Source organism: Manis javanica, chromosome 15 (genome assembly GCF_040802235.1).
Source record: "Manis javanica isolate MJ-LG chromosome 15, MJ_LKY, whole genome shotgun sequence".
NCBI lineage: Eukaryota > Metazoa > Chordata > Mammalia > Pholidota > Manidae > Manis > Manis javanica.
In genome coordinates this window covers 71,252,090-71,276,249 of record NC_133170.1, presented here as the reverse complement: position 1 = coordinate 71,276,249, position 24,160 = coordinate 71,252,090, and the positions used below count along the sequence as shown (strand labels likewise).

The 24,160-nt window shown below is 53.2% G+C and overlaps 1 protein-coding gene across 6 annotated transcripts in view; it reads left to right on the top strand.

Annotated features, from left to right (window-relative positions):
- The window catches only part of RBM19 (RNA binding motif protein 19), a 133,262-nt gene that overhangs the window by 75,063 nt on the left and 34,039 nt on the right, over positions 1-24,160 (top strand). For all 6 annotated transcript variants that reach the window (XM_036993369.2, XM_036993372.2, XM_036993368.2 and 3 more), the window contains one exon: positions 12,332-12,437. In XM_036993369.2, coding sequence (XP_036849264.2) covers positions 12,332-12,437 — 106 coding nt within the window. The remainder of the gene's footprint in view (positions 1-12,331; positions 12,438-24,160) is intronic.

The following is a 24,160-nucleotide window of genomic DNA, read 5'->3' as shown; positions in this document are numbered from 1 at the left end:
GTTCACAGACCTGGACACAAGCCCCCAGACCTCCCCTCAGCGTCTCACATGCACCCTGGGAGCGCTTCTGTTTCGCTGAGCTGCCCCGGGCCATGAATACAGACCATCCAGCACACATCTGGCACATGGTAGGCACTTGGCAAACACTGGTTCCCTCCCCACCCTCTATTCCTGTTTCTGTTATTGAGGACCTAAGAAGGACCAGAAACATAAAACTGAGGGAAAGACAAGCATCCATGCATGACTTGGCCAGTCAGCAGCCAGCAGCGGTTTGCATTGAGCACCTGCTGCCGCCAGGCACCACTGGCCTCCTCCTGGGCACGGGCCGCTCAGCAGCCCAGCAGAGGAGTCGGACTTTTGTTCCAAATGTACAACAGGATGTAAAGTCAGATAACATGGAGGAAGACGAACAGAACAGAGGACAGCAAATGCAAGACCTGTGCAAGAGGGCCTCCACCCTGGCAGCCTTCTGTCCTGCTGCTGCGTGGGACAGCAACGGTTCTGGGTCCTCATATTTGCCTACATGCCGAGTAGGTCTCTGGGTGGCGAGACACACCTCTTGGCCCCACGGGGCCCGGCACCCTCCACCAGGTGCAAACACACAGTAACTCAGCTTGTCATTTCTCCCACCACTGAATAAGGAGGGGTCCCCAGTAAGGGACTTTGCATCTACGGGTTTATGCTTCTGTCCTCTCTGAAAATGTTGGCCACTAGGTGGAAGTCTTCCTGAAACACACCATGCCTTTTCCCATCTATGCAAAGGACACTGACCCAAGCTGCTATACAGGGACAATCAGCTGTCTGGGTGTGTCCCCTGTTTGCCCTCGCACCTGACCACCCAGGGCTACTGTACTTTGGCTGTTGCTTCAGTATCGTATTTGGGTTTTCGGGGCTCATGCAGGGCTCATCAGACAGGCTCATGGGCCAGCCCCTTTTTTGTAAGTAAAGTTTTATTGGCACAGAGCCACAGCCATTCGTTTACATATTATCTGTGGCTACTTTCACACTTCAGCGGCAGCGTTTAGTTGCAAAGCCAAAAATATTTACTATCTGACCCTTTACAGAGGAGATATGCATGCCCCTGGTCTAATCCATGGCTGTCAGTTAACACTTCTTGAGGCCTCTTAGGAACCTGCCACTATTAACCCCTTTGCCCTTTTCACCTGCTCTAGGATGAGAAATGAGAGAAATAAGTTTGTAACGTAAAACTAAATAGGCTTTCGGGGGGGTGGGAGGGGCAGGATTAAGGGCTTTCCCATAGGTGACAGGCAGAAGCTTGGTGTGTGGACTTCATGGTGCCATTCTGTTTGCCAGTGGGGAAGGGGTGGGGGTCTCTTCTTCCCTCTGGATTCTATATGAGTGAGTGACAATACCTCCATGTGCAGGCCACGGGCATTGACAACACATACTCTGCTGTACTCTGAGCCCCCTGTTCCCAACTCTCTATCCCACTCGTGCTCCCAAGAGGGCGCCTGCCACCATCCTACCCCTTTCTAGAGATGCTTTCGGGATACCACATAGACTTGTCTGGATGTTAAGGTGCCACGTTATGCTCCTCCAGAGTGGTCAGTAGAGACAGCACCCAGAGGCCATGATAGGGGCACCCCAACAGTGACAGGCTGCTATGTTGTCAACCTTGAATCTCCCCAGGATGCCTTCCTCTTGATGAGTAAGTGCAACGAGGTGTTGGAGATGGAGGGCTGCAGCTTGACACTCTTAATGGGGCCAACAGAGGGTAGTCTTCTAATCCCCTGGCAATGGAACTTTCTACCTGCCCAGGGGTGCCTCCTGAGATCCCAGCAAAACCGTGCAGCCTCCGGGAAGCCCTCCCATATTCATGAAACTTTCTTTCCCTTTCATGTCTTCCTTATTCTTGTCCCTGCCCTGCACGTTCCCCTGTCAGGAGGGCCTAGATCATTGGAAGACTTGTGGCCTTAGCTTGCGAAGTTAGAACAGGCCATGACTGGTATGGGAGACCAGTGCAGGACTGGTGGCAATCAGCTGGAGACATTGGGGATGCTTGCTGTCCGGCCCTTATGTGCAGTGAAATGGATCCGAAAGAAGTGGAAGGGACAGGGCCCTTCTGTGTGTGTAGGAGACGTGGCAGGGAGGCAGTGGGTGCTGAGTGGGTGTAGCAGGTCCTGAGAAGTTGAGTGACCACTCTTAATTCAGCCTTCTCAGGAGGCCTGGCCATGACCTGGCAGTAGGTGGTATGTGGGGGTGCAGGGGAAAGGCTGGGCCAGTGGCAAAGGGAGCCCCGCTGCTCAGCACCCCAGGCCTATCCTGAGACTAGGGGTCCAGCTACCTTTTCTGTTTTGCATGGGCACTCACACCATGTTCTCCTGCCTCATAGAGGCCCTGGGGACAGACAGCTGAATCCACTGTCAGAGGTTTCTGAGTTTGGTGGTGACATGGGGCCTGGGAGTGCACCTCTTAGTGGTCTGTCTTAGAGCAGCAGCAGAGGTGGGCAAAACAGAAAGTATGGTGGCATCACAAGCTTAGCCATGGCTGATGGCTGCCTGGGTTTTCTCCACCCCCTTTCATATTTTCTAGAGTTTCTGTGGAAATACCGGACATGATGGAGATAATAGCAATTTCCAAGATATGTGGCAGATTAATTCTTTAACCAGATTCAAGCCAACAAGAAAGAGCCTGGGTGGTTTTTCTTTTTTTTTTATTTTTCATTTTTTTCCTTCCTTCTCTCAAACATTTCCTGTGCTGAGGATAATGACACCAAAGGGTGTTAAATTGGTTCTGAATGTCCACCTCTAGCTGGCCACATTCTTGTAACGATTTCATTAGCCTGAATTATCCACTTTATTTCCTTGTAATGGGATTAGCTGTACTTGAAGCAGCTGAAGACCAGAGGGGGAGAAAGTGGAGGAGAGTGTCTGCTGTGTATTTCATTAACTCACTCGGACAGAGCCATGGAACTGACCAGAACATGCGCCCCAGGCTGGGGGTTGTGACTTGATCCTCTCCTTCCAAAAGGCAGAGGGGACACGAGCTGTTCAATGGGTTTTCTCAGCCTGAGGGAAGACAGAGGTGCCTGAGTCTGGCTGAGGGATGCCTCCTTGGAGACAATTTCTTCCCAATTATCTTGTAAAACTAGTAGGACATGTGAATAAGACAGAGAACTGCTTCTTTTTTCAGGGCGCTGAGAATCACAAAGTTCCATCTGGCTCTCTTAGCTCAGCTCTTTGCTGAACCCCTGGGGTCCACCAGGAGGGGCTTGACTGGCCCAGCCCACTCCTCAGCTTCGATCTGAAACACCATTAGGGCTTGGGAGGTGTCACTTGCTTGTCACCAATCCAGATCTCTTAAGAGACCAGAGCATTTCTGATAACAGCTTCCATTTCTTCATTTCCAATATATGCAGGGAACCAGAGATTCAATAGCTTTGTGTGGTGAGGTGATTATTCCCATTTTACAGGTGACAAAACTGAGCCTCAGAAGGGAGACATCAGGGCTGGGATCTGAACCCACATCTGACTCCCACAGCAGCTTCCCACTTTGCAGAGTCCCTGGTGAGTCAGAAGTGCCACCCGAGTGTTCAAGGCAAAGGCCTTACCTTAAAGGGTATGGTCAGGCCTTCCACCTTACTTAGTTTTCATCTTCCAAATTGCCCTTCCCAGCTCCATTGAAGCTGTGTTTCCATCGAATATCAGTGTCCTGAGAAATCCTAATTGATTTTCTTGTTGGCTGGTGGGGGTCTGTGGCCAGATGAGTTTGAGAAACACTGTGTCTTCTCTCTTGCTCTTCTGAATAGATCCTCCATGCACTTAACGTCTTAAAGGCACTGACACTGTCTGCAGCAGAGAAGCTTGCTGAGTTGTGTTTAACCAGATAGCTTCCCTTCCAGGTTTATTTAATTCCACAGGTATTTTATAGAAAACACCTATTAATATCTTTCACAACACGTTTGGAAAGGTTATCTCTCCTTGAAAACTATACGAGAAACACTCCTTGTGACATTTCTGCCCAAGGACTATACTCAGGTTCAGCAGACAGTGTTCAGCCTCCAATGACTTCTTAAATCCTTCTGTCATGCAGAAACATACCCCTGGAGTGCAAGGCAGCAGTTAGAGCGCGGGCTTGAGAATTTCATCAGACCTAAGTTTGAGTCCTCGCTCTCATGAGTTCTGGCCAATCCCATAAGCAACCTGAGCTTCATTCAGTTTCTCCATATGTAAAATGGGAGCACAGCCTGCCTCACAGGATTGCTGAGGAATGGCATGAGGTTGTGGAATATGCTTAGTACAATGAAGGCCCGCTCTGTGCCTTCAAAGGGTGTGACTCCAAAAAGTGCCTGTGACAGGCAGGCAGCTGAGCAGGAGGAAAACATTGCAACTTCCTTTTCTATTCATGTTTAATCTCATCCTTCCAAGCTTTCTAATTTTTAAATATTTAAAGATGCACATATAAAATGAAACAGCAGTACATACACACATCCTTTATAAGGTTAAAGTGTACATATATTGGGGATGAGTGCTCAAACTATTTTACTGAGAATGTGCACCAGGGGGAAAAATTGAAAAACACCAGCTTATTATGATCTTTGAGAGGGAGTCTGTGTCCACAAGTGTACCTGTGCCTGGAGTAGATGCTGTAGAACAAACCACAGTGGCCAGACCCTCTCTGTCCTCAGGAAGCTTAGAATCCCACAAAGGCCACATTATGTGAACACAAGCAACCATGGGGGGGCCGGTGGTCTGCTGGAGGCCAGGAGGGAGCAGGCAGAGAGGCCCAATCTTGGGTAACAAGGAGGTGAGGGAATTCCGTCATTTTGGAAACAGACCAGCCGTCCTGATCTCCGAGAACCAAATCAGAAGAGGAACTGCAATGTGGAGGTGGTCAGCCCACAGGCTGTACCTGTTGCTTCTGGAAACATAGTGTTGAAAATATTCTAACTTCGTTAGCAATGTTTTAAAATCTTGTTTCTTAAAAGAATCTGGATTGCAGGCCTCTTCAGAAGAAAGAGATCTACCATTCCTGCACCCAGTGTCCAGCTGGCTGTCCAGCCTGAAGCTGAGTGGGCCCTGCCCCCTCTGGTGGCACAGCGGACCCCAACCTCTCATCTACACGGAGGGCTTGTTATGACCTGCATTGCCACCTCTGCCCAAGAGCTTCTGACACAGGTGGCAGGGCACGGGCCGAGACTTGGCATTTAGACAAGCTCCTAGATGGCTCCCGCGCCGCTGGCCCAGGGCCAGGGAACACACAGAGCGGGGGCGAGCTCCTGTTCCTGTCCATCATCTGTCTGAACCCCGGATGTGTCTCCCTCTCTCTCTCTCTTGCTGGAGAGGGCAGAGCCAGGCTGGGATTGCCCATCTCCCACCTCAGGAGAGTCTGCCTGGAACGTGGGCCCCAACCCTGATTCAGAGGCACCATTTAACTGCTCTCCTCGGGACTCCTCATCTAGAAAACGAGAGGGTCACGCTTGCCTGGAAAGGACCCCATGAAAGGCTGTTGAAAAAAGCTAAACGCTGTCCTCCGCACTTCTTTTCTCACTTTCTTGGAAACCAGGCCATTTTTCAGCCTCCAAGAGGTAAAAATGAGAGGCAGCACTGCACTGATGGAGAGAAGGTAACCTTTCTGCATCCGACTCTCACATGATGAGCTGTGAGTAATTGGAAAGTTCAGTCTAAAAGGCACTCTTGAAAAAGAGTGAACAAAAAGAACACTCGTAAATACGCCTCCATGAGATGGCTCGCAAAGCCACTGGCCCTTGGGCAGAGCAGACTCCACTCCGCAGCCCACCAGCGTAACCTGGCGGCGTGGAAACCGCCGGCTGCAGGCTGTGCCATGCAGGACTCCCTGCTTGCCTCTGCTCCTTGGCCAGCCTTGTCTGAGGAGGGAGCAACTTCTTTTTTCCCTGATCCAGCAGGGCACAATTGTGAGCCTTGTTGTCTAGGTTGTCCCTTGGTAAATAATCAGATCATCCCCCTTTTTGCTTGCTTTTACTTATTTACTGCAGTTGAGGAATAGACGGGGGTACTTTGGAAGGAGCATTGACCCCTTGGGGCCAGATAGTCCTGGTAATAACTGTGGTTGTAGTACATGGAAGCATCTTGAGAACAGAAGGACTGAGTTTCTGCCCCCAAACGTGACTGTGCCACCACAGTAATATATGCATCATATGGCATGAGCCATGTGAAGGGTTGGGACCTGGCACTTAGGGTGCACACAGTACATGGTGAATACATGATTGAATGTTTAGAGTGTTTTTGATGTGCTAAGCACAGTCCTAGGTTCTGCAGACACAGCAGAGACTATGAACCTGCCATCTTGGTGTGTTCTTCCTCTTTCCAGAAAAGGGAGGAGAAAGACAAATAGGTAAACAATCCATTTCGGGCAGTAAAATGTCTCAGATGTGACAGAGTGGTCATCTGGTGGGGCAGGGAACAGTGTTAAATGGAGTGGCCGTGGAAGTCCTCGGAAAAGGTATCATTTGAGCTGAGATTGTGGGAATGTCTTGGTAAGGAGAGCTCCAGGTAATGAGAAGAACAAAGTCAAAGGTCTGACAGGCAAAAGTTTAGGGGTGTTGGGAACAGGAAGAAAGCCAGTGTTGCTGTATTAGCCTTTGTTTTCCATTGGTGAGGTTTGGAGGATTGGACAGGCTGCCTTGATCAAAGGCTTTGGCTTGGCACATCAGAGGTGGGCAGTTTGGACGGTGGGTCCTGTTCCCAGACACCCTCTACTGCAAAATAGCCTGTTACAGGTGGAGGGATGGGTTTGTCTGTAGGTGTCCTGTGGGCCTGTCTTTCCATCTTACCTCAGCTGGGACCCTGAGCCACATGGGGACTCTGTAAGGAAAGGGGACACAAGATAGGACACCAGACAAAGCAGCTGCCAGCCTGCTACGTTTCATTCACCTAGTGGGCATTGCTCTGTGGGCCCACTGAAGGTGGGTAGGCATGAAGAGAAGAGCAAGCAAAGATCAGAGGCCCTGAGCTGAAGCCCCTGATCAGCTAAGGTAAGGGGTTTGTCCCAGAGCGCTTTTGTGCCTCCGGGGCAGCAGAGTCCCACTGCATGCCTGCTGTCTCTCCCTACTAGACAAGTGTCCCCTGGGAACAAGGTTGACATCTGACCCACTGTTGACTCCCTCCCAGCACCTGGCACACAGGGGGGCCTTTAGCCAGTTGTTGAGAAACAAGACAGTTCCCTCAAACTCTGAGCACACAAGGGCATAAGCTTAGGGGCAGACAAGCCCAGCTCAGCTCATCACCACCTGTGGGGCCTTGGACAAGTCACTTGACCCCCGTGGTAGGTAATGGCTTGCCAAGGGACCTTGGAGAAATCACATGACTGAGTTCTTTTCCCCTTCCATAAAATGTAATGGCCGAACCTAGCTTATAAGGCTGTTGTGAGATCATGCACAGCAGATGCTTAAAATGCTTCAGGGCACATAGCACTGAAGTACCAGAGGGATTCGCTGTATGTATTGGGAAATTGGTGGTGGTGGTGGTAGAGATATAGTTGAAGGGCTTTTTAACACCAAGGAAGTTGTAGCCCTTTTTTCTTACCTTGAGAAGGAACAGAAAGAAGCCCGCAGTTTATGTAATCACCATCCACCCCTTCATCTTGTCGAGACCATTGTTATTCCAACTGTGGGTCCCTTGGGTGGCATCTGATTTTTTTTCCCCCCACAGCGATGCCTTGAGCGCAGGTGGGAAAGAATTCAAGCCAGCAAACTTGCCCACGTGACTCGGCACTTCTGGGATTCTAGTTCCTCCAGCAGATCAAGATAGGAGAGTGATAAGGACTTGTGTCCTGGGAGTGGAGGGGTCCAGGTCCCTCAGGGTGTGTGCCTGACACCCACTTGGTGTCAGCATGCGGGCTAGAGGGTTAGGCTCGCCTCCTGGCCTGCTCATTAAGCCCCAAAACCCAGGCATCAGAGCAGCTGCAAATTGTCAAGTTCAGCGTCCCTAGAGGCTTCTCTCTGCCTCCCCCTCACCTTTCCTCTCGCTCTCTCCCCCTGATCCCATCACTTTAGTCAAGGAGGAGAGGTAAAATGAGTCATCCTTTCTCAGTAGCAGGGTCAAAAACCCTAGGGCTGCCACTGGCCAGGGCTGCAGCAGGTCCGGTCAGGGGCCACACAGCCTGCTCCCGGGGAGGAAATCCCCACACAAACGCACCGCACATACACACAAGCATTGTGTCTGCAATCAGGTCTGTGTGCAAACACAATTTGCATGCCTGGACTTGTTTATGAAGGCTGGGCGTAATTGGCTTGCCTCGCTCAACACCTCGGCGCCCCTTCCCACCTCCTCCTCCCCACACACCTCGGAAGAAATTAGAAACCTGACAACAAACTCCGGTTGTCGCGAACCCACAAATCTGCCACCAGTCATGCGCTCTTGGCGCGGCAGCGGGGGTGGGGCCATGGCGTGGGGGAGTAATTGGTGAACCCGAGGTGAATGAAATAATTGGAAAAGTGAGGTGTGAGTTTGTTACGAAGTGTGAGTGTGGTGGGGGAGGGAAGGAGGGCCATGTTTAAAAGCCCGATGTGTCCTCTTTATTCACAGCTTCTGATACAGTAATTGCTATTTTGTGGTTTCTATTATCTACACAGTGGGGAGCTTACACGTCTCCTTCCCGCGACAGGCTGGGCCCCAGGGAGCTCCTGGGTGCCCGGAGATTTCCCCCACCCTCTGGTCCCTGGCGGCCCTGCCCAGCCTCGCCCAGGTGGCAGCCTCTGCTCCCAGGGGAGGAGGGTCCCTGCAGAACTTCCTTCCAAAGCCGCTCTTAAAAATGGCTCCACGGGCCTCACCGTCAGATAAGAACCTTAATAATGGCTAGTATTTATATATCGCTTATCTCCAAGGAGCTAAAGGTACTTCATCGATTTTTTTTCTCCCAACCTTTTTTTTTCCTTTTTAATTCTTTCGATATCGCTCTGAGATCATTAAGTATCAGCCTTGTATTATCCCACACAGCTACACAAGCAACCAAAGCCATCCACTTTCCCAGCATTGTTCTTGGCCCAGGAGAAGGGGCCGCAGTGAGAGAGAGCTCGCCTGGGTCTTCAGCCCCGGCGGTGGGCTGTGGGCAGGCGCTTCGCGTCTCTGGCCCTCGGTCTGTGCACATAGAGGCCCTAGCACTCGCTGTCCCACAGCTGTCGCACCTGGAAATGGTAGGTCAGAAAGACCCAGCACATAGCAGACACTTGGCCGTTGGTGGCTGCCGTGAGAGCAGGAGCGATGGCGTCCTGAAGCCTCAGCTGGTCACTTCAGGGCCTCACAGACATCAGGAAGTTCCTGCTAAGATCTCACCTCAATCTTGCAGCTATGCCTTAAGCCCCAGCTCTCTCTCGTCCTAGTCTCAGAAGGAGGGGAGAAACTTCACCATAACCATTTTTCTGATCCCCTGAAGAATAATGGGGTTTTTGATATTACTAAGGTCCTCGAACCTTAGAGATGTCATTTGCCATGCAGATGTCTGTCTGCAAACCCCAGGCAGAGACTGTGACCTCCCCAAGGCCCCCCAGCTGCCTGGGATAGGGTCCCCAGGGGATCCTGCCTGCAGTGCCTCTTGGATCCAGGTGCCCCTCTGTCATGGCTCCCCTGCTGAGTTCCCAGATGCCTCTTCTCCAGGCCACAGCACACCTCCTTCAGCCTCTCCCCACCAGCCCTTCTCTCCACCTTTTAATTATTTTCCTTGCCTTTCTCTGGACCCTTAGCTGCTTGCCATGCACGGAGCATCCGCCGCTTGCAGTGTGCTGCAGAGAGGGGGGAATTAACCTCAGTGGTCTCTCTCTTTCTCTCTTTTGTGTGCACATACACACAGACCAGCTCATCAGCAATCAGGCAGGGCCAAGTAGAAATCTGGACAGAGGCCGTTGAGACCATCAAGGGACTAGATCGTAACCTATGTGGGCACAGGGGCTGGGACTCAGTCAGCCTCCCTCACCCTAGGGTCGTGGTGAACTCACTGGATCCCTCAGAGTCATGAGGGTGTCCTAGCCACCCCTGCATACAGCCTTCCTGCTGTATGCCAAATGGGGCCACATCCCACCAAGAAAGAGACCCCCGCTCCTGAAAGTGGCCAGTCCCCATCCAGGTAATTGAAGGAAGATGAAACATGGGGCACTGGAAAGAGGGAGATACGGCTAAACCTCAGACCCGCCGAGTTCACTTTCTAACCCTGCCACTTATTAACAAGAACTGCTGCCTCCCTGAGCCTCTGTTTCTTCATCTGTAAAAGGGGCTGGTAAGACTAGTGGTTGGCATTTGTGCTGTTTGTCTGTACCCCGTGGCCTGTTACATGTAGTGCTCAGCACAAGCCTCTGAGTATGAGTGTAACGTACCAGTGGTGGTGTCCGCCTCCCAGAGCTACTGTTTACTTGTTGGTTCCTTCCAAAAATACCATCAGGCATCCACGCCGAGCCTGGCACTGGGCTTCCTGCAGATGCCTTGATGAGCAAGACATATATGGTTTCTGCTACTGCAGAACCGAGTTCCGGTGCCAGGGGAAGGCAGAAAGCCACACAGGCATCCACACCACAGTACTCTGGTTGGGAAGCAGAGGGAGTCCTGCCCACTGCTGGGGCATTCAGCCCAGCAGATCAGTAAAGGCTGCTTGAGGCAGTGACAGTTAAGCCAAGGCCTGAAAGAACCTGGAGCTGAGGCAGGGGCGGAGAGCCGGTGGCAAGAGACACACACCCACAGGCTGTCTGTGGCCTTGTCTGCAGAGCACCCAGCGTGGCCCAGGCCCAGAGGAGGCTAACCAAGACTTTCTCATACCAGGTCTGAATGCCCTCGAGACTCTAGTGCTCATGGCCATCAGGAGGCCTGTCCCTGCAGTCCCTGGCTCTCTGAAGAACTTGGAGCCAAAGGACCATTTATCTGAGTGAGCCTATAAGAAAACATCCATCCCCTGCCTCCCTGGCCAAGGCTCAGGGGCTTCCACAGAGAAAGGGAGGCAGCGTGTCTTACCATAGGACGTGCCGGCCATTAGGTGGCAGAATAAAGCAGTGTTTGCATACTGGAGTCCTCAGCCCTCTTATGTCACCTTTTTGCTTGTCCCCACCTGTCCAGCCCCTGGGCCCCAACTGTCCCACTCCAAATGGGCCAGAGCCTCAGCACGGGCTGGGAAGACTGACAGGGCTCTGCAGCCCCTCCCCTCTCCAGGAGGCTGGCCTTGTTGCCAGCCCAGGGGGAGAGGCTGGGGAGAGCTCAGAAGAGACGTGCGGATTCATTTTGAGGATTCATAATGCCGCATTTACACACCATCCTGCCTTCAGAAATTGGGCTCTGAGATGCCTGGTCATGCTGGCAGGGCTGTGGGTTAACGCCTAGGATTTAGCTTATATCATTTCATGAGAGGCTTACTGCCTTTACTGTGTTTTTTACCCAATCAGTCTTTGGCCCTGAAATATCCTAGACCTTTGAGTGTTTGTGTGTGTGCCCAGGCACCTGCAAGTGTATGTAGATTTTCAAATAAAATAATACCTCTCTTCAGATGCCATGCACATTAAATATTTATCAGCAGCAATTTGTGCATATATATTTGATAAATGGACATTAGGATAGGCTTGGAGCAAGGGGGTGAGATGGGAGGGAGAGAGGCCCAGTCCTTTTGTCTGGGAATTTCTCAAAGGTTTATCTAGGAGAGGACAGGAGGGGCCGAGGAGATGGTCCCAACCATGTTTACCTGTTTGATCCCTGTGAGGGGGAACCAAGCCATATTCTTCTCCAGAGCTTTGCCTGACTTTGGCTTAGCAGATACCAGAAAGAAAGCCCAGAGGCAGGGCAGGCAGGATTTACAGGGAGTAGCTGTGTGTCATTGAGCACCAAGTGCAGAAGAAACATCCTGGGTCCCACATGTGGGAGAAGGAGCTTGTCCTTGCTCAACACAGGTCCACTGTGCGCTCAGCTCAGACGTGGAGGCGGATCCGGGTCAGGAGACCCTGCTGAATCCACGTCCCGATCCCTGGCTCTCACACACACGCACGCAGCCAGCCCCTCACCTTGGCCGGTGCCTCCACAGCCTGGCCATGCATTTGCAGGGCCAGATGCCCCCTGCTAAATATTTACCCCCACAGGCTAGGAGAGGCCATGGGTGCCAGCCTGTAAGAGAGGAGCCGAAAATTCTACATTAGTATTTCCAACCTGATCATCCCCTTCCTGCCCAGCGTGGCAGCCAGGGCTGGAAGGGGAAGGCCACTCATGCCCCGGAGCACGTCCTGGTGGGGCAGCTGACACACCATGAGCACCCACTCCCCTGTGACCATGATTAGCATGTGAGAATCAGTCCTGCCCCCCACTCTCACCCCCACCGCCTTCCAGCCTTCGGTTCTTAAGACCTGTGATCTGCCTATTGTTCCTAGCACCTTTGGAGAGCTGAAAACTGTCCGCTTGCCAAAGAAGATGACCGGGACAGGCGCACACAGAGGGTTTGGCTTTGTGGACTTCCTCACCAAACAGGATGCGAAGGTGAGACAGTGGCCCCCGCCCGCCCCACCCGCCTCCATGGGCCCCCAGGAGCAGCAGCAAGGCCACAGCAGATGTGGGTGTGTTACCACCCCATGCAGATTTTCTCTCCCTTACCTGCTAATTTATTTGCACGATATCCTTGGGAGAAAAGACCCTGGGTTTTGTGTTTGGAGGAAGGGACAGTTCTGTGTCCCCTCCGTCTCCCATGTCACGTACACAGGAACCTGGGATACAAAGCAGGAAAGTGATTTTCCCAGGCTTCTCCAGGTCAAAGTGCCTCAGTCATGAGCCCCCCAAGGTGGGCAGCGTGGGAGATGCCACGCAGAGTGGAGGGGACTCAGGGGGCACCGCTTGGAAGGGAGGCTCCAAAGCGCTGTCCCCTGAGGTGGGAGCCCATGGGGACACATCTCCCTGCCAACACCGCCAGCTCTGGCTGGTTGCAGGTGAGGTCAGCCCCAGCAGGTGCTGCTGTGCATGCACATGGGGACCGAATTCCCCCAGGCTCCTTGGTGACAGAGCACCTTTCATTTCTAAAGCGAGGCAGCCTCCAGATGGGTGCTTCGTTTCTTGCAGCAGTGGGTACTGGGCCTGGACCAGCTGCAGATGTGGGAGCAGAGGCTGTGGGATTAGGGTTCCAGCTGTGTCCGTGGTCCCTGCCCTTCTAGCACCAAGTCAGCGTCCCCAGGGGACATGGCAACCACGCCAGCATACTCTCTCTGTGCCCACAGGCAGCAGCCCCCTCTCCACCTCATTTTGTCTCAAGGGCACAATAGAGTGACAGATAGGTCTCACTAAGGCTGGGTTCCCTTCTACCTCTGATAACACGTCTTTCAGAAAAACATATCCATTGGCTGTTAGCAAGTTGGCATTGCCAGAGCCAGGGGGTGAGCTGATGGTGACATCTCAGGGACACAGCTGCATCCTTTGTGGGCCCTGGGAACATGCACAGCCAAGGGGGCCCTCCCAGGATCTCCGGGAGTCTTGCCAACCACCTTTGTCTCAGCTTCTTGAACTCAAGTGCCTGTTTTGTTGACATGTGGCCGCGTGTGTCCAGACATCTGCTCCTCTTTCTTCCTGGCTGGCAGCCTTTCCCTTGCCTGTCGTCCGCGGCAGCAGAGGAAGAATCTCCTGCGTGCAACAGACCCCAGGCTTGGTTCCCGTCAGCAGGGCAGGCCCCTCTGGGGTCCCTGCTTGGCGTCCAGTGCGCCAGCTCTTACGGCTGGAGACTTGGCTTCCATAGCCCTGCCCTGTGACTCAGTTTCCTTATCCACAAACGGTCCCACCTTCACAAGGTGAAGGCAGGTGATAGACGTAAAACCCTGATGCCAGTCCTGGTACATAGCACTCAAGACAACAGCTGTTTGCTCCTCACTTCTACCAGCCCAGGTTCCTTCATCCACAGACAGAAGGGAAGTGCAGAGTGGTGTTGCCTCCACTGCCTTCCTCCAGCTCTGGGCCTCCAAGGGCTTGGGCAGTGAGGGAGCAGAACCACTGTCTTCCGTTTCATGTCAGGGTTCTGCATGAGACTGCTTAGGGAGAAGGCGAGAGGGGTCACCCCCTGCGCGAGAGCCGCCTCTTACTCAGGGCCGGTGTGAGGGTGAGTTGTTCCAGCACAACTGTGAAGCCAGCTGGCCTGCCTGGGTTTGAATGCTAGTACTGCCGCTGACGTGCTGTGTGACCTTGGGCCTTTCTGCGTGCCTCAGTTTCCCCCCTTATAAAATGATGGTGGGGCTTTCCTTGTCAGGTTGTCGTGAGGTTTGGCTGAGGTGATAGCTCGGAATACACCTGGCCCCTGTGAGCTCCGTGCGTTAGCTATGATGGGAGGAGGATGGTGATGGCGGTGATTTGTAAAGAAAGCAGAATGGGGCAGAGAAGGGCAAAGCATCAGAGCCTGTCAGCTCGCAGCCATCCTGCCTCCACACGGCAGCCTTTCTCCAGAGAGGCTGATGTCAGAATTGACATGGCCTTTGGGGCCTAGAGGGCTAGACCAGGCAAAGGCCCTCAGCCTTGAAAATCCACGTGCCCCGTTGCCAGGACATGGTTGGCACAGTGCCGCTCTCTGGGACCAGCACAGAAGGGGGTTCTCGGGTACACAGGGCAGCCTGAGTGTCCAACTGGCCGGCACTCGGCACTGGAGGCCAGGCTACAGATTTGCTTCCGAAGCCCAACTCAGCCCTCTGGCTATCTGTGGGGGGGCTCCTCCCCCTCCACCCCTTCCCTGCCCTCGGGTCTGGGTTCCAGGAGGAGAAAGGGTAGCTGAGGACAGTGAGGACTCAACGCACAGACCCTCAACGCACAGACCCTCCTGGCGTGGCTCTTCTTGGCCCTCACCTCCAGACAGGCGGCAGCCAGCTCCGGAGCTATTTCTGGCCCCGCCGTCCCTGAAGCAGCACATCCCCCTCACCATGGTGGGACCAGGACCCTTTGTGCCCAGCACCACACAAGCTGGTCTTCCTCAGAGTGCGAACCCGCCAGGAGCACCTCTCTCCTGCAAAGATCCCTTTGCTCTTTTCACTTCCTGGAGAAGCTGCCGCTGCTTCTTCCCCTCCTTCTCCCCATCTGTCTGAAGAACATTATTGTCTTCCGAGTGGCACATGTAGCTCTCTCTGCTGACCCCCAGAGCCATGCACACAGCATATTGGTGACTAGGATTCTGAATATTGTGCATACCTAGTTAGCTCAAACGTGGGCGTGAATCTGAAGAGGGAGAGTGATGCTGCAAGGAGGTACTGAGTAAAACACCATCTCAGCAGAAGGAACCGACAGGAATCCCGGGGCTGACCGAGGCCCTTCCATGGTCCCAGGTTTCCCACAGCAGCTCTTCTCTTTAAGGGAAGGACCTCTCCTTTAGAAGTCCTCCCTAGGGCTCGACTGAACCCTAGCCCGTGGACTCCCTCACCCAGCGCTCTGCCCCCATTTCCCGTCAGGGCACCATCCGTGAGGATCAGCAGCAGGTCACCCTCAGCACCAAGCCTCCCATGGGGGCCTCAGGCAATCCTCAAAATAGAAAAGGTGAGGGGGTGGGCAGGTGTCAGGAGAGAGGCAGCAGGGAAGAACCGCTGATTGTAGGGCCCTGAGTCCACAAAACCTGGGAGAAACAACTGGTTCCTAGGCAGGGCCGGCCTTGAACCCAGGTTCCATGACTCCCCGTACAGTGCTCCTTCCCCAGCGCCAGCCAGTCCACTGTGCCAGCTGACAGAAGAGAGGAGAATTAGGCCCTGGCCAGTCCCTGGAGGCATCCTTTGGTACCACCATCTGCTGGGGCCCCAGCACAGGCCCATCTGTGTCCTCCTTGCAGCCAGGGATTCCTAGTCTTCTGACCTTTCTCCATGACACCGTGTTCCACCCTGCTCGTCATCAGGCACTCCGGGATCTGTCAAGCCCCTCTGGGGCAAGCACATACCCCCCAAATCAGACAGACTGTCCTAGCATGGGGCTCCGTGAAGGCTGCTGTGGCAGAGCTCAGAGTAACCAGGCAACCAGCAACAATAGCCAGAGGCTTCCGTCACAACGCCGGCTTTGTATGTGACATGTACACAGCCGCACAGCAGCTCTGGGAGTCGGGAGTTGGGTGGGAGACCTGCATAGCTCCCTCCCCGACTTCTCCAAGCGTTTGCTCAGCTCCGTCTGGCAGCAGCTACAGAGCCCTCTGCAATGACAGGAAGTCCAGACCTGGCTCTCTGGCTGTGAAGCTAAGCTGGAGGAGGGCCGTCTGCCCATCACAGGCTCGGTGACTGGCATATCCTCCCCTCTGAGGGCATTTATCAGTCCCTGATATCCCAGGCAGTACATGTCAGTCCCTCTGAAACTGCTGGTATTACCTAAACCTCCAGGTGTGATGATCCAGTGTTCCTCAAAGAACTTTTCCCCGTGTGGTACAAGGAAGCAGGGGACAAGGGCTGTTGAGGGAAGACGGAAGTCAAGGACTCCAATGCACCCCAAATGTAGCAGTCTTCACCAGGTCTGTGCCAGTGTGCATGCTATCCGTAGTGGCTCAGGCACCACACAGTTCTCTGGGATTTTCTGGAAGGGCAGTATCTTGGTGTTGATAATAACTATAACCTTCTAAAAGCCCATCCTCAAAGTAGAAGGTGCTGGGCATTTGTATCTGTAAGGTAGTCCTCCCAGGGCTCCTAGATGTGGTAGGGGGCATTTGACAGATGGGGACACTGGGGCCCAAAAAGGTGACATCGCTTGCCCAGGGTCACACAGCCAGTACTGAGCAGAGCTGGGGACCTTCATGCCAATCAGATTCCAAAGCCCATTCATTCAGGACTTCCTCACTTGTTCACTGACTCACCTGAGCCCCAGCTCCATGCCAAGCACCACGCCAGCCCCTGCTCTCCACCTCCCCCATCATCTCTCGCCCAGCCCTAACCCCTCACTGAGGACAAGGACTTGCCAGTTAGAGCCACTTTGGAGGAAGGTCAAGAGGCTGGCCCTTAATACATCTCTTGGGAACATACCTGGGATGAAATTAGCTCTTCCACACACCCCTGCCCCGGGCAGAGTGGGCACCCACCAGGGACCCCACCAGCACAGAGTCCCCTGCCAGCCTTCCCAAGGCCAGGAGCAGTCTCATCTCCCAGGCATCAAAAGTCCGCTCAGGCAGGGCAGCTGGGGTTCCTGACCAGGTGTGCCCTCCCTGCCAGCCCAGAGGATGCTGGGGGCCATTGGGATTCCACTTAGAAGTGGCTACCACCTCTCTCTCTAACCAGCTGGGCTAGTCTCGGAGGGAGAAAGGAAGGGTGGCACAGAGGGGAAAGAACATGAAGAGTGGACTTGAAGCCTGGAAACCAGAAATACTGATTTTTTTCCCATGCATGCGCCTTTCATGCTTCCCTTCCCCAAGCCCACCACGCCTTGGTACTTTTGCAGTTGCAGCTGTTTTTATTTGCCGCCACTGCTGTTGTTTTAAAAGGTCTATTTTCACATGGAATGTTATCCAATTAGCAGAGCAATGTGTTGGCTTAAATAAACACTTGGGGGGAGCCGGCAGTAGGGAGACGCGATGGCGGTTGGCACTGGCAGGCAGAGCTCTTCTCGCTGTGGAAAACGAGCGCAGCTTTAATTTTAGGGTTGCACAAGCTAATGTCTCCTTGCTCCTCCTCACCTTCGCACAATACCAGGCGAAGGGACAGAGTGATGTGGATGCATAGCCTGGGCCACCCTATTTGGGGAGATGTCGAGTGTTTTATAGGGGCTCCCATGAGGCCTCTCCACACCCTCGGCCTTCGCCTTGCAGACTCCACCAAAACAAGAGTTCTGGTGCAAAGAGGTGCCACTAAGCCAACCAGGCCAAGCTCCTTAGCGCAGGGACAGCCACCCCTTCACTGGGGACCTGGTACCCCCAGCACAGTGCCGGGCTGCACTGCACTCATGGTAAACTGGTCACCATCATATTGCCAGTGGCATGTGCTTAACACCTATTTGCTTAATTGAGTGCAAGGAGGGAATAAGGACAGTCCCGACGGGGGCCCTGAGGGAATGAAGCCAGGGTCTGAAGGGGTCCTGGTCTCATGGAAATGAGGAATCTGTGTGATGCCTGGGCAGCCACTAGATGGGCAAGGCTGCACAGTGGCCAGCTGCATGGCCTGCGGGGTCAGAGCTGCCTCTTCTAGCTGTGCGAATGTGGACAGGGTACAACCCCAGTTTACTCATCCCTGTGGCTGGAGGTGCTGTGGTTTGAAGCCTAGGTATTGGTTATTCTTTGTCTCCCGAGATGTTAATGGAAGCCAGTTTGGGAATTGGCTGTCACATTTAGGCCCATGTGTTAGGTGTGCACACTCAAACCCGTGTGTCTGTCGCAGGGTCTTGCATAGTTCCTATCATCAGAGCCCAGGGGTAAAAGAAAGTACATTTTAAGGCAGGGATTCAGGCTCAGCCAAACTCATTTATGATTGAGAACCCGGGATCAGGACAAGGCCCCCTCAGACTAGCAAACATACATCCTCCATCATCAAGGTTTTTCTCTTAGAAACTCACCCTCAGCTCCACAGTATCGTAACTTGAAATGAATGGACATGCTGAGGGGGGAGGGTTCATATTCAGAGTCACTGGTGTTGCGCACAGAGCTCCACTAATCCCGGGTCCAGCTCCTGCTTAGCCCCTCCTTTCAGAGGCCAGAAGCAGCTGGCAGGGTTTGCTGAGAGCTGCTTATAGGATTCTGGGTGCGTTGGGACAAAGATGAAACTGTGCTGTTCCTCAGAGCATGAATGTCGCCCATGGGGGACAACACCCAACATCCACGGGCACACCCTCCCAGAAGTCACAGGCCCCTGTTTTCGACCACGTCAGCAGAGAGAAGAAGCCAAGCCGCGGCCCAGTCCTCCCATTAGCTTGGCTCAGGTGCTGTGCTCCTGGGTGCGCATGGTCATTCTTGGCCAGCTTAGGTCATGCTTACTCCAGGTGTTGGGTGCGCAGATGGCTCGGAACAGCTTGCTGTTGTCCGTGTTTGGGTGGATTTGGCATCTGCTGAGAGATGCAGACTTCCCTCTCTAAGACATGGAGCAGAAGGGGCCAAGAAAGTGCCCCGGACTTCTAAGGAGCCCCATCCTCGGCTCTGCCCAGGAGCCTTTTCCCTTGTGACAAGAGTCCTGCAAAGGCATCGAGGAGACTTCCATTGCCAGGAGGAGGAGGTCTGTCTCCAGGGAGAGCCACAGAAAGGTCAGTCCCAGCACTATGCTGGCAGCCTTCTAGTGCCTTCTCTGCTCTGGGAACGTGGCTGTCGAACCTGGTCCCAGTCTAGCCAGTGGCTGTCACTCACCCTCTGCCTTTGCAGATTTCTTAACAGCAGATGCACAAAAGGCAGCTGGCTAGGTCTGCTGGTGCCCGCAGTTGTGGCTTAGGGCAAGGAGATCAGAGGTGTGGTTCTGGGACAGCCAAGCCAGAGACCGGAGGGCGGCCTGTGAACCTGCACTGGACCTGCTCAAGGCACTTCGCGTCAGGCCTGAGATTCTCTGAGCAGGGCCCAGGCCTGAGACCCGCTGTCTGAAGTGGGAAGTCCTTCTGCCCTGGGTCAAGGCAGCAGGACGGCAGGCAGGTCAGAAAACAGAGTCAGGAAGCGGTCAGAAAATCTGGGTCAGGAAACACAGCCCACCCCCAGATGGAGCAAATAAAGAGATTTATAGGAGAGTAAGTAGGGCTCAGGGACTTGCTAGGGATGGTGAAGCCCCCAGGGACCAGTGACAGTAGGAGCTCTCACCACTCTTAGGCCAAAGGGATGCTTGGAGGGAAAGGTGAGAGCCAGAGCCCTCATGGGGCCACTGGCAGAAGCCCTAGTCCTGGAGGGAGGGAGCAGGAGGCGAAATGCCCGCACTGTCCAGTCTCCCACCAGCGTCTCCTGTTTTCTTGCCTGAATGTAAACCAGAAGGTCGGGTAGCCCTGCTTACAGGGCCCCTGGGGGTCGCTCTGAAAGCTTGGAAGGGGCATTAGGGACAGCAGCAGGGATAACCCATGCTGGCCGTCGGATGACAGGAAATGGCTCCTCTTCTGTGCAGTTCTCGGCGTAGTGAATGTCCCCTTAGAGTTCCATTCCGGATCTTCACCCTTCTGCAGTGACCCAGCTGGGCAATCTGGTGTCACCCTGTCCCCATCCTACGAGGGCCTAGTTGCCCAGCTTAGGAGCAGGTTCTCTTTCCCTCTGAAGCCAGGCCCCCGACTGTGTATGTGTCAGGTCTTGAGCTGACCCAGAGGCAGTGTCCCACCCGCACGGACAGAGGTGAGCCAGGCACCTTTCCCTGCTGTACTGTCTGAACCACAGGGGTGTTGATGCACCGTGGTGGGACCTCTAAGCCAGCCCTCATCTCTAGCAGGAACAGTTTAACGTCCAGCCCAGGTTTCAAGACTCAAGGAAAGAGTTTCACTTTCCTCTGCAAGCCCCCCTAACTGTGGTTTGTTATCCTCAGTTTCCAGAAGCAGATGACCCCCCTGCATAGGGTCAGAAGGTCCATCGTAGCCTAGCGCTACATCGTAGAGCCTCCATCATTCACATCATCATAAGAAGGGGATGTTAAGATGTTTTTGAGTGAGAAAGACCACATTCACATAACTTTTATTACAGAATACTGTTATAATTGTTCTATTTCACTATTGTTAATCTCTCAGTGTACCCAGCTCATAAATTACACTTTATCGTAGGCTTGTAGATATGGGAAGAGCATGGTATATATAGGGTTCGGAACTACCTGTCGTTCCACTGGAGGTCTTGGAATGTATCACCCACAAATTAGGGGAGCTGCTGTATTTACCGAGCAATACCAAGGGTAGCAAGGGTAAGACCTTCCTTCCGAGGTTCAGGGTCAAGCCGGGGAGCCCAGCACACACACTAGTGTTAGCGGGGCAGGTGCTGAAATGGAGGCCGTGTGTATAAGGCACACGGAGGGTACCGGGCTATAACCTGTACGTGGAGGGCAGGGCCTGCCCTGGGGTGCCAGCAAGTGGGCTGTGACGAGAGGAGCTCTTCCAGGCTATGGAGGGTGTTACGAAGGCCCAGGGGCAGAATGTGTAGAGGCTGAAGAAAAAGTAAGAAGGAAGCTGACTTGCCTACAAACCTTGACCAGTGCCTCAATTTTCCCTCCACTCAAATAGGAGAGTAATGTGTATTCTCACAAATAGGCTGAGATCATGTGCCTAGAGTCCTGTGGAGCCCTGCAGATCCATAAACCATGCTGAGAAGAAGCAGTTTTGGTGCCAAGGGAGGAGAACAGGCAGAGCAGCAGGATTGAGACGAAGCGAAGGCCAGGATCACCTAACCCTCCACCTCCTCTGTTGAGACACCCAGCACTCGCTGACCCCTGAACGGCCCCAAGATGAACATACACCTTTGGCACCATTTTGCCAGAGGTGTGCCATACTTCCAGCTGAGATTTAGTAACCCTCCAGGAAGACAGTGGCATGGGCCTCAGTGGAGTCAAGTGTGGGCTCAGCAACTGCAGAGGAAGCTGCTGGTGGACCTCAGGCCTGAGAGGCTGAGGCTTCAGGTTGCCCTCTGCTGTGCCCAGAACTTTCCGTGCACCTTCGTGTCTTCTCCTGCACTAGCCCAAAAGCCCCTGGAGACCCAGAGCTCTGTCTGCCTGCTCACCCTTTCCCCTAGGATGCCACAACTCTAACAAGCTCTCATTAGGCCCTCTCAATAAAACGCAAGTACCCTGAATTATCCGAGGCCAATTTTAGCTTCGAATCACTGTCCTCACTGCTAGCAACCACATCCCAAGCACCAGGGCAGTGGATGCCAGGAACACCACCTGATTTCATATTGGCCCGAGGGGACTAGAACTAGGAAGAGTAATTCTGCTATTTTTGGAGAACCACACATTGCGCTCCAACTTAAAATACAAAAGAGCTTTTGTACCCTACCTACCATTGTTCCTGCTCTCGGTGTGATCACTGGAAATCAAGGGCATACATAATAAAATAGCAGTCAACATGTGCTGAGACTCCCGAGACTTACTGCTTGTCAGGCGGTGTTGTCAGTGTTAGACTTAGAAGTTCACTACATCCTCCCATCCATTCTTTGCTGAGGAAACAGAGTCTCAGAGAGGTTAAGCCGCTTGCCCAAGATCACACAGCTTGTAAGTGGTGGAGCAGGAATTGGAGCCAAAGCAGCCCATGTCCAGAGCCTCCAGTCTGCATTGCCGCATCACCTCACTTCTTGAAGTAGAAAACCCTTCCATAGAGGAGATGAGAATTTGTGAGGGTCAATGTCAGAAGGTGGTCAGAAGAGGGAATTTTTAGCAGCAGCTATGGTGAATGGAGACCTCTCCAGGCTTTGTGTGGCACCGGAATGGAGAATGGTTTTCCAGGGGTAAGAAAAAAAAAACATCTGATAGCTGGAGTCAAACAGGAAGGTTCGGTTTGAGGCATCCTGCCTGGACCCCCCTCCCATGGTCTGTTGTTCCTCCTTCCAGCTTGGTGTTGGGCTGCACCAGATGCAGCCTCTTGGCCACCCCCACCCACCATGTCCCTGGGACCACAGCTCCTCAGGGATCCTGGCACCAGGATGAAATATCCGCCATACCAGGCTTCCAGCCGATTTCTCTCCCCCATCTTAACACCCCAGCTCCCCCGATCAGGCTGTTTCTCTGCCTTGCCAGCTGAGAACGCGTGTGTTTTAAAGCTCTGAATGGGCCATTTCGGCTCAGAGTCCAGATGCATTTTTATATCCACATGGAAAAAAAGGCAGAGGCTCTGCTGGCAGTCAGAAAGAGTTTTTTAAATTAAAGTTAAAAAAAAAAGGAAAGAAAAGTTTCCTGCACCTGGCCCTTCTCAGAAAAGCACAGAGGAGAACAAAGCATTGCTTTAATTTGGCCACATGTCTAGTTTTAAAAAGATGCATATCCCAGGCACCTCCCCGCCAGTGCTTTTCAGATTCCGTTGGTTATTGAATATATGCTATGTGCTACCCGCGAATCTTGGTGTGTGTGAGTTCCAAAATCAGCCCTATTATACAGGTGAGGAGACCAAGGCCCACTGTGAGGCAATTGGCTTAACCAAGGTCATGGTATTATTTTCCTAGGCTGCTGTAACAAAGTACCATGGACTAGGTGGCTTAAATCAACAGCAGTTTATTGTATCCCAGTTCTGGGGGCCAGAAGTCCAAAACACAAGGTATCAGCAAGCATGGTTCCTTCTGTGGGAGAAAATGTTCAGGGCCTCTCTCCTAGCTGTGGGGACAGCCAGCATTCCTTGGGGTCCCTTGGCTTGTAGACAGATATCCCTCCAGTCTCTGTTTTCACATAGCACTCACCCTCCGTCTCTGCCTTTATGGGGCCAGCTCTTATTAGGACACCAGTCACACTGACCCAGGGGCCCACCCTACTCCAGTATGTCCTCATCTTAGTTTAACAACATCTGCAAAGACCCTATTTCCAAATAAGATCACATCCTAAGGTACCAAGAGTTGTTAGGACTTGCCTTGTTTGGGGGAACACAAACCAACCCATAGTGGTCATGCTGCCATCAAGGGCCCAAGCTGGATCCGTTCCCATCTGGAACCCTACTGGTCATGTGCTGCCTCCTCACTGCATCACAGAACCGAAAGGGACAAACCCCACAGCTCATCTTCTCATACCAGATGGTGCTGTCTGCAACCCAGAAGCAGAGAAAAAGACGCCGCTGTTAGCCACTTTCTCTCCAGTGCAGACGAGGGCCTGAAGCCGAGGCCTCTCTGCTGAAAGGAGGAAGGTGCAGATGTGCTAAGTCTGTAGGAACAGCACAACCACAAATTAGCACTGGCATCTGCTGAGCGCTTACTGTGCCCCAACCCGTTCTAGGCCCTTCCCCCGTTCACTCCTGTCCGTCTTCTCTAGAACCCTTAGATTGGCATGCCACGAGAATCCCTATTTTATTGACAAGACTGAGCCTAGAGAGAGTCGTTTCACTTGCCCAAGGCCTCGAAGCCAGGAAGCTCAGGGCCTATTCTGCCCAGGCTGGGTGGCTCCAGAGTCCAAGCTGCTGGCCAGTACTGCAGTGACCTCTGCATTCCACTGGAGCATTTCAGGAAGATCCTCCACTCAGTGCCGTTTAGTTGGAGCCCTAGCGATATGTAAGAGAGAACTCACCAGTACCATAAGAGTCCATGGATGTGAAACGTCAGCATAGCCTAATCCAGAGACAGAAAGCAGATTCATGTCTGTTGGAGCTTCGGGGGTGAGGGTGGGGGGGTGGGGAGTGATTGCTAATGAGGACAGATGTCTGCTGGTGATGATGGCAATAAGTTGATG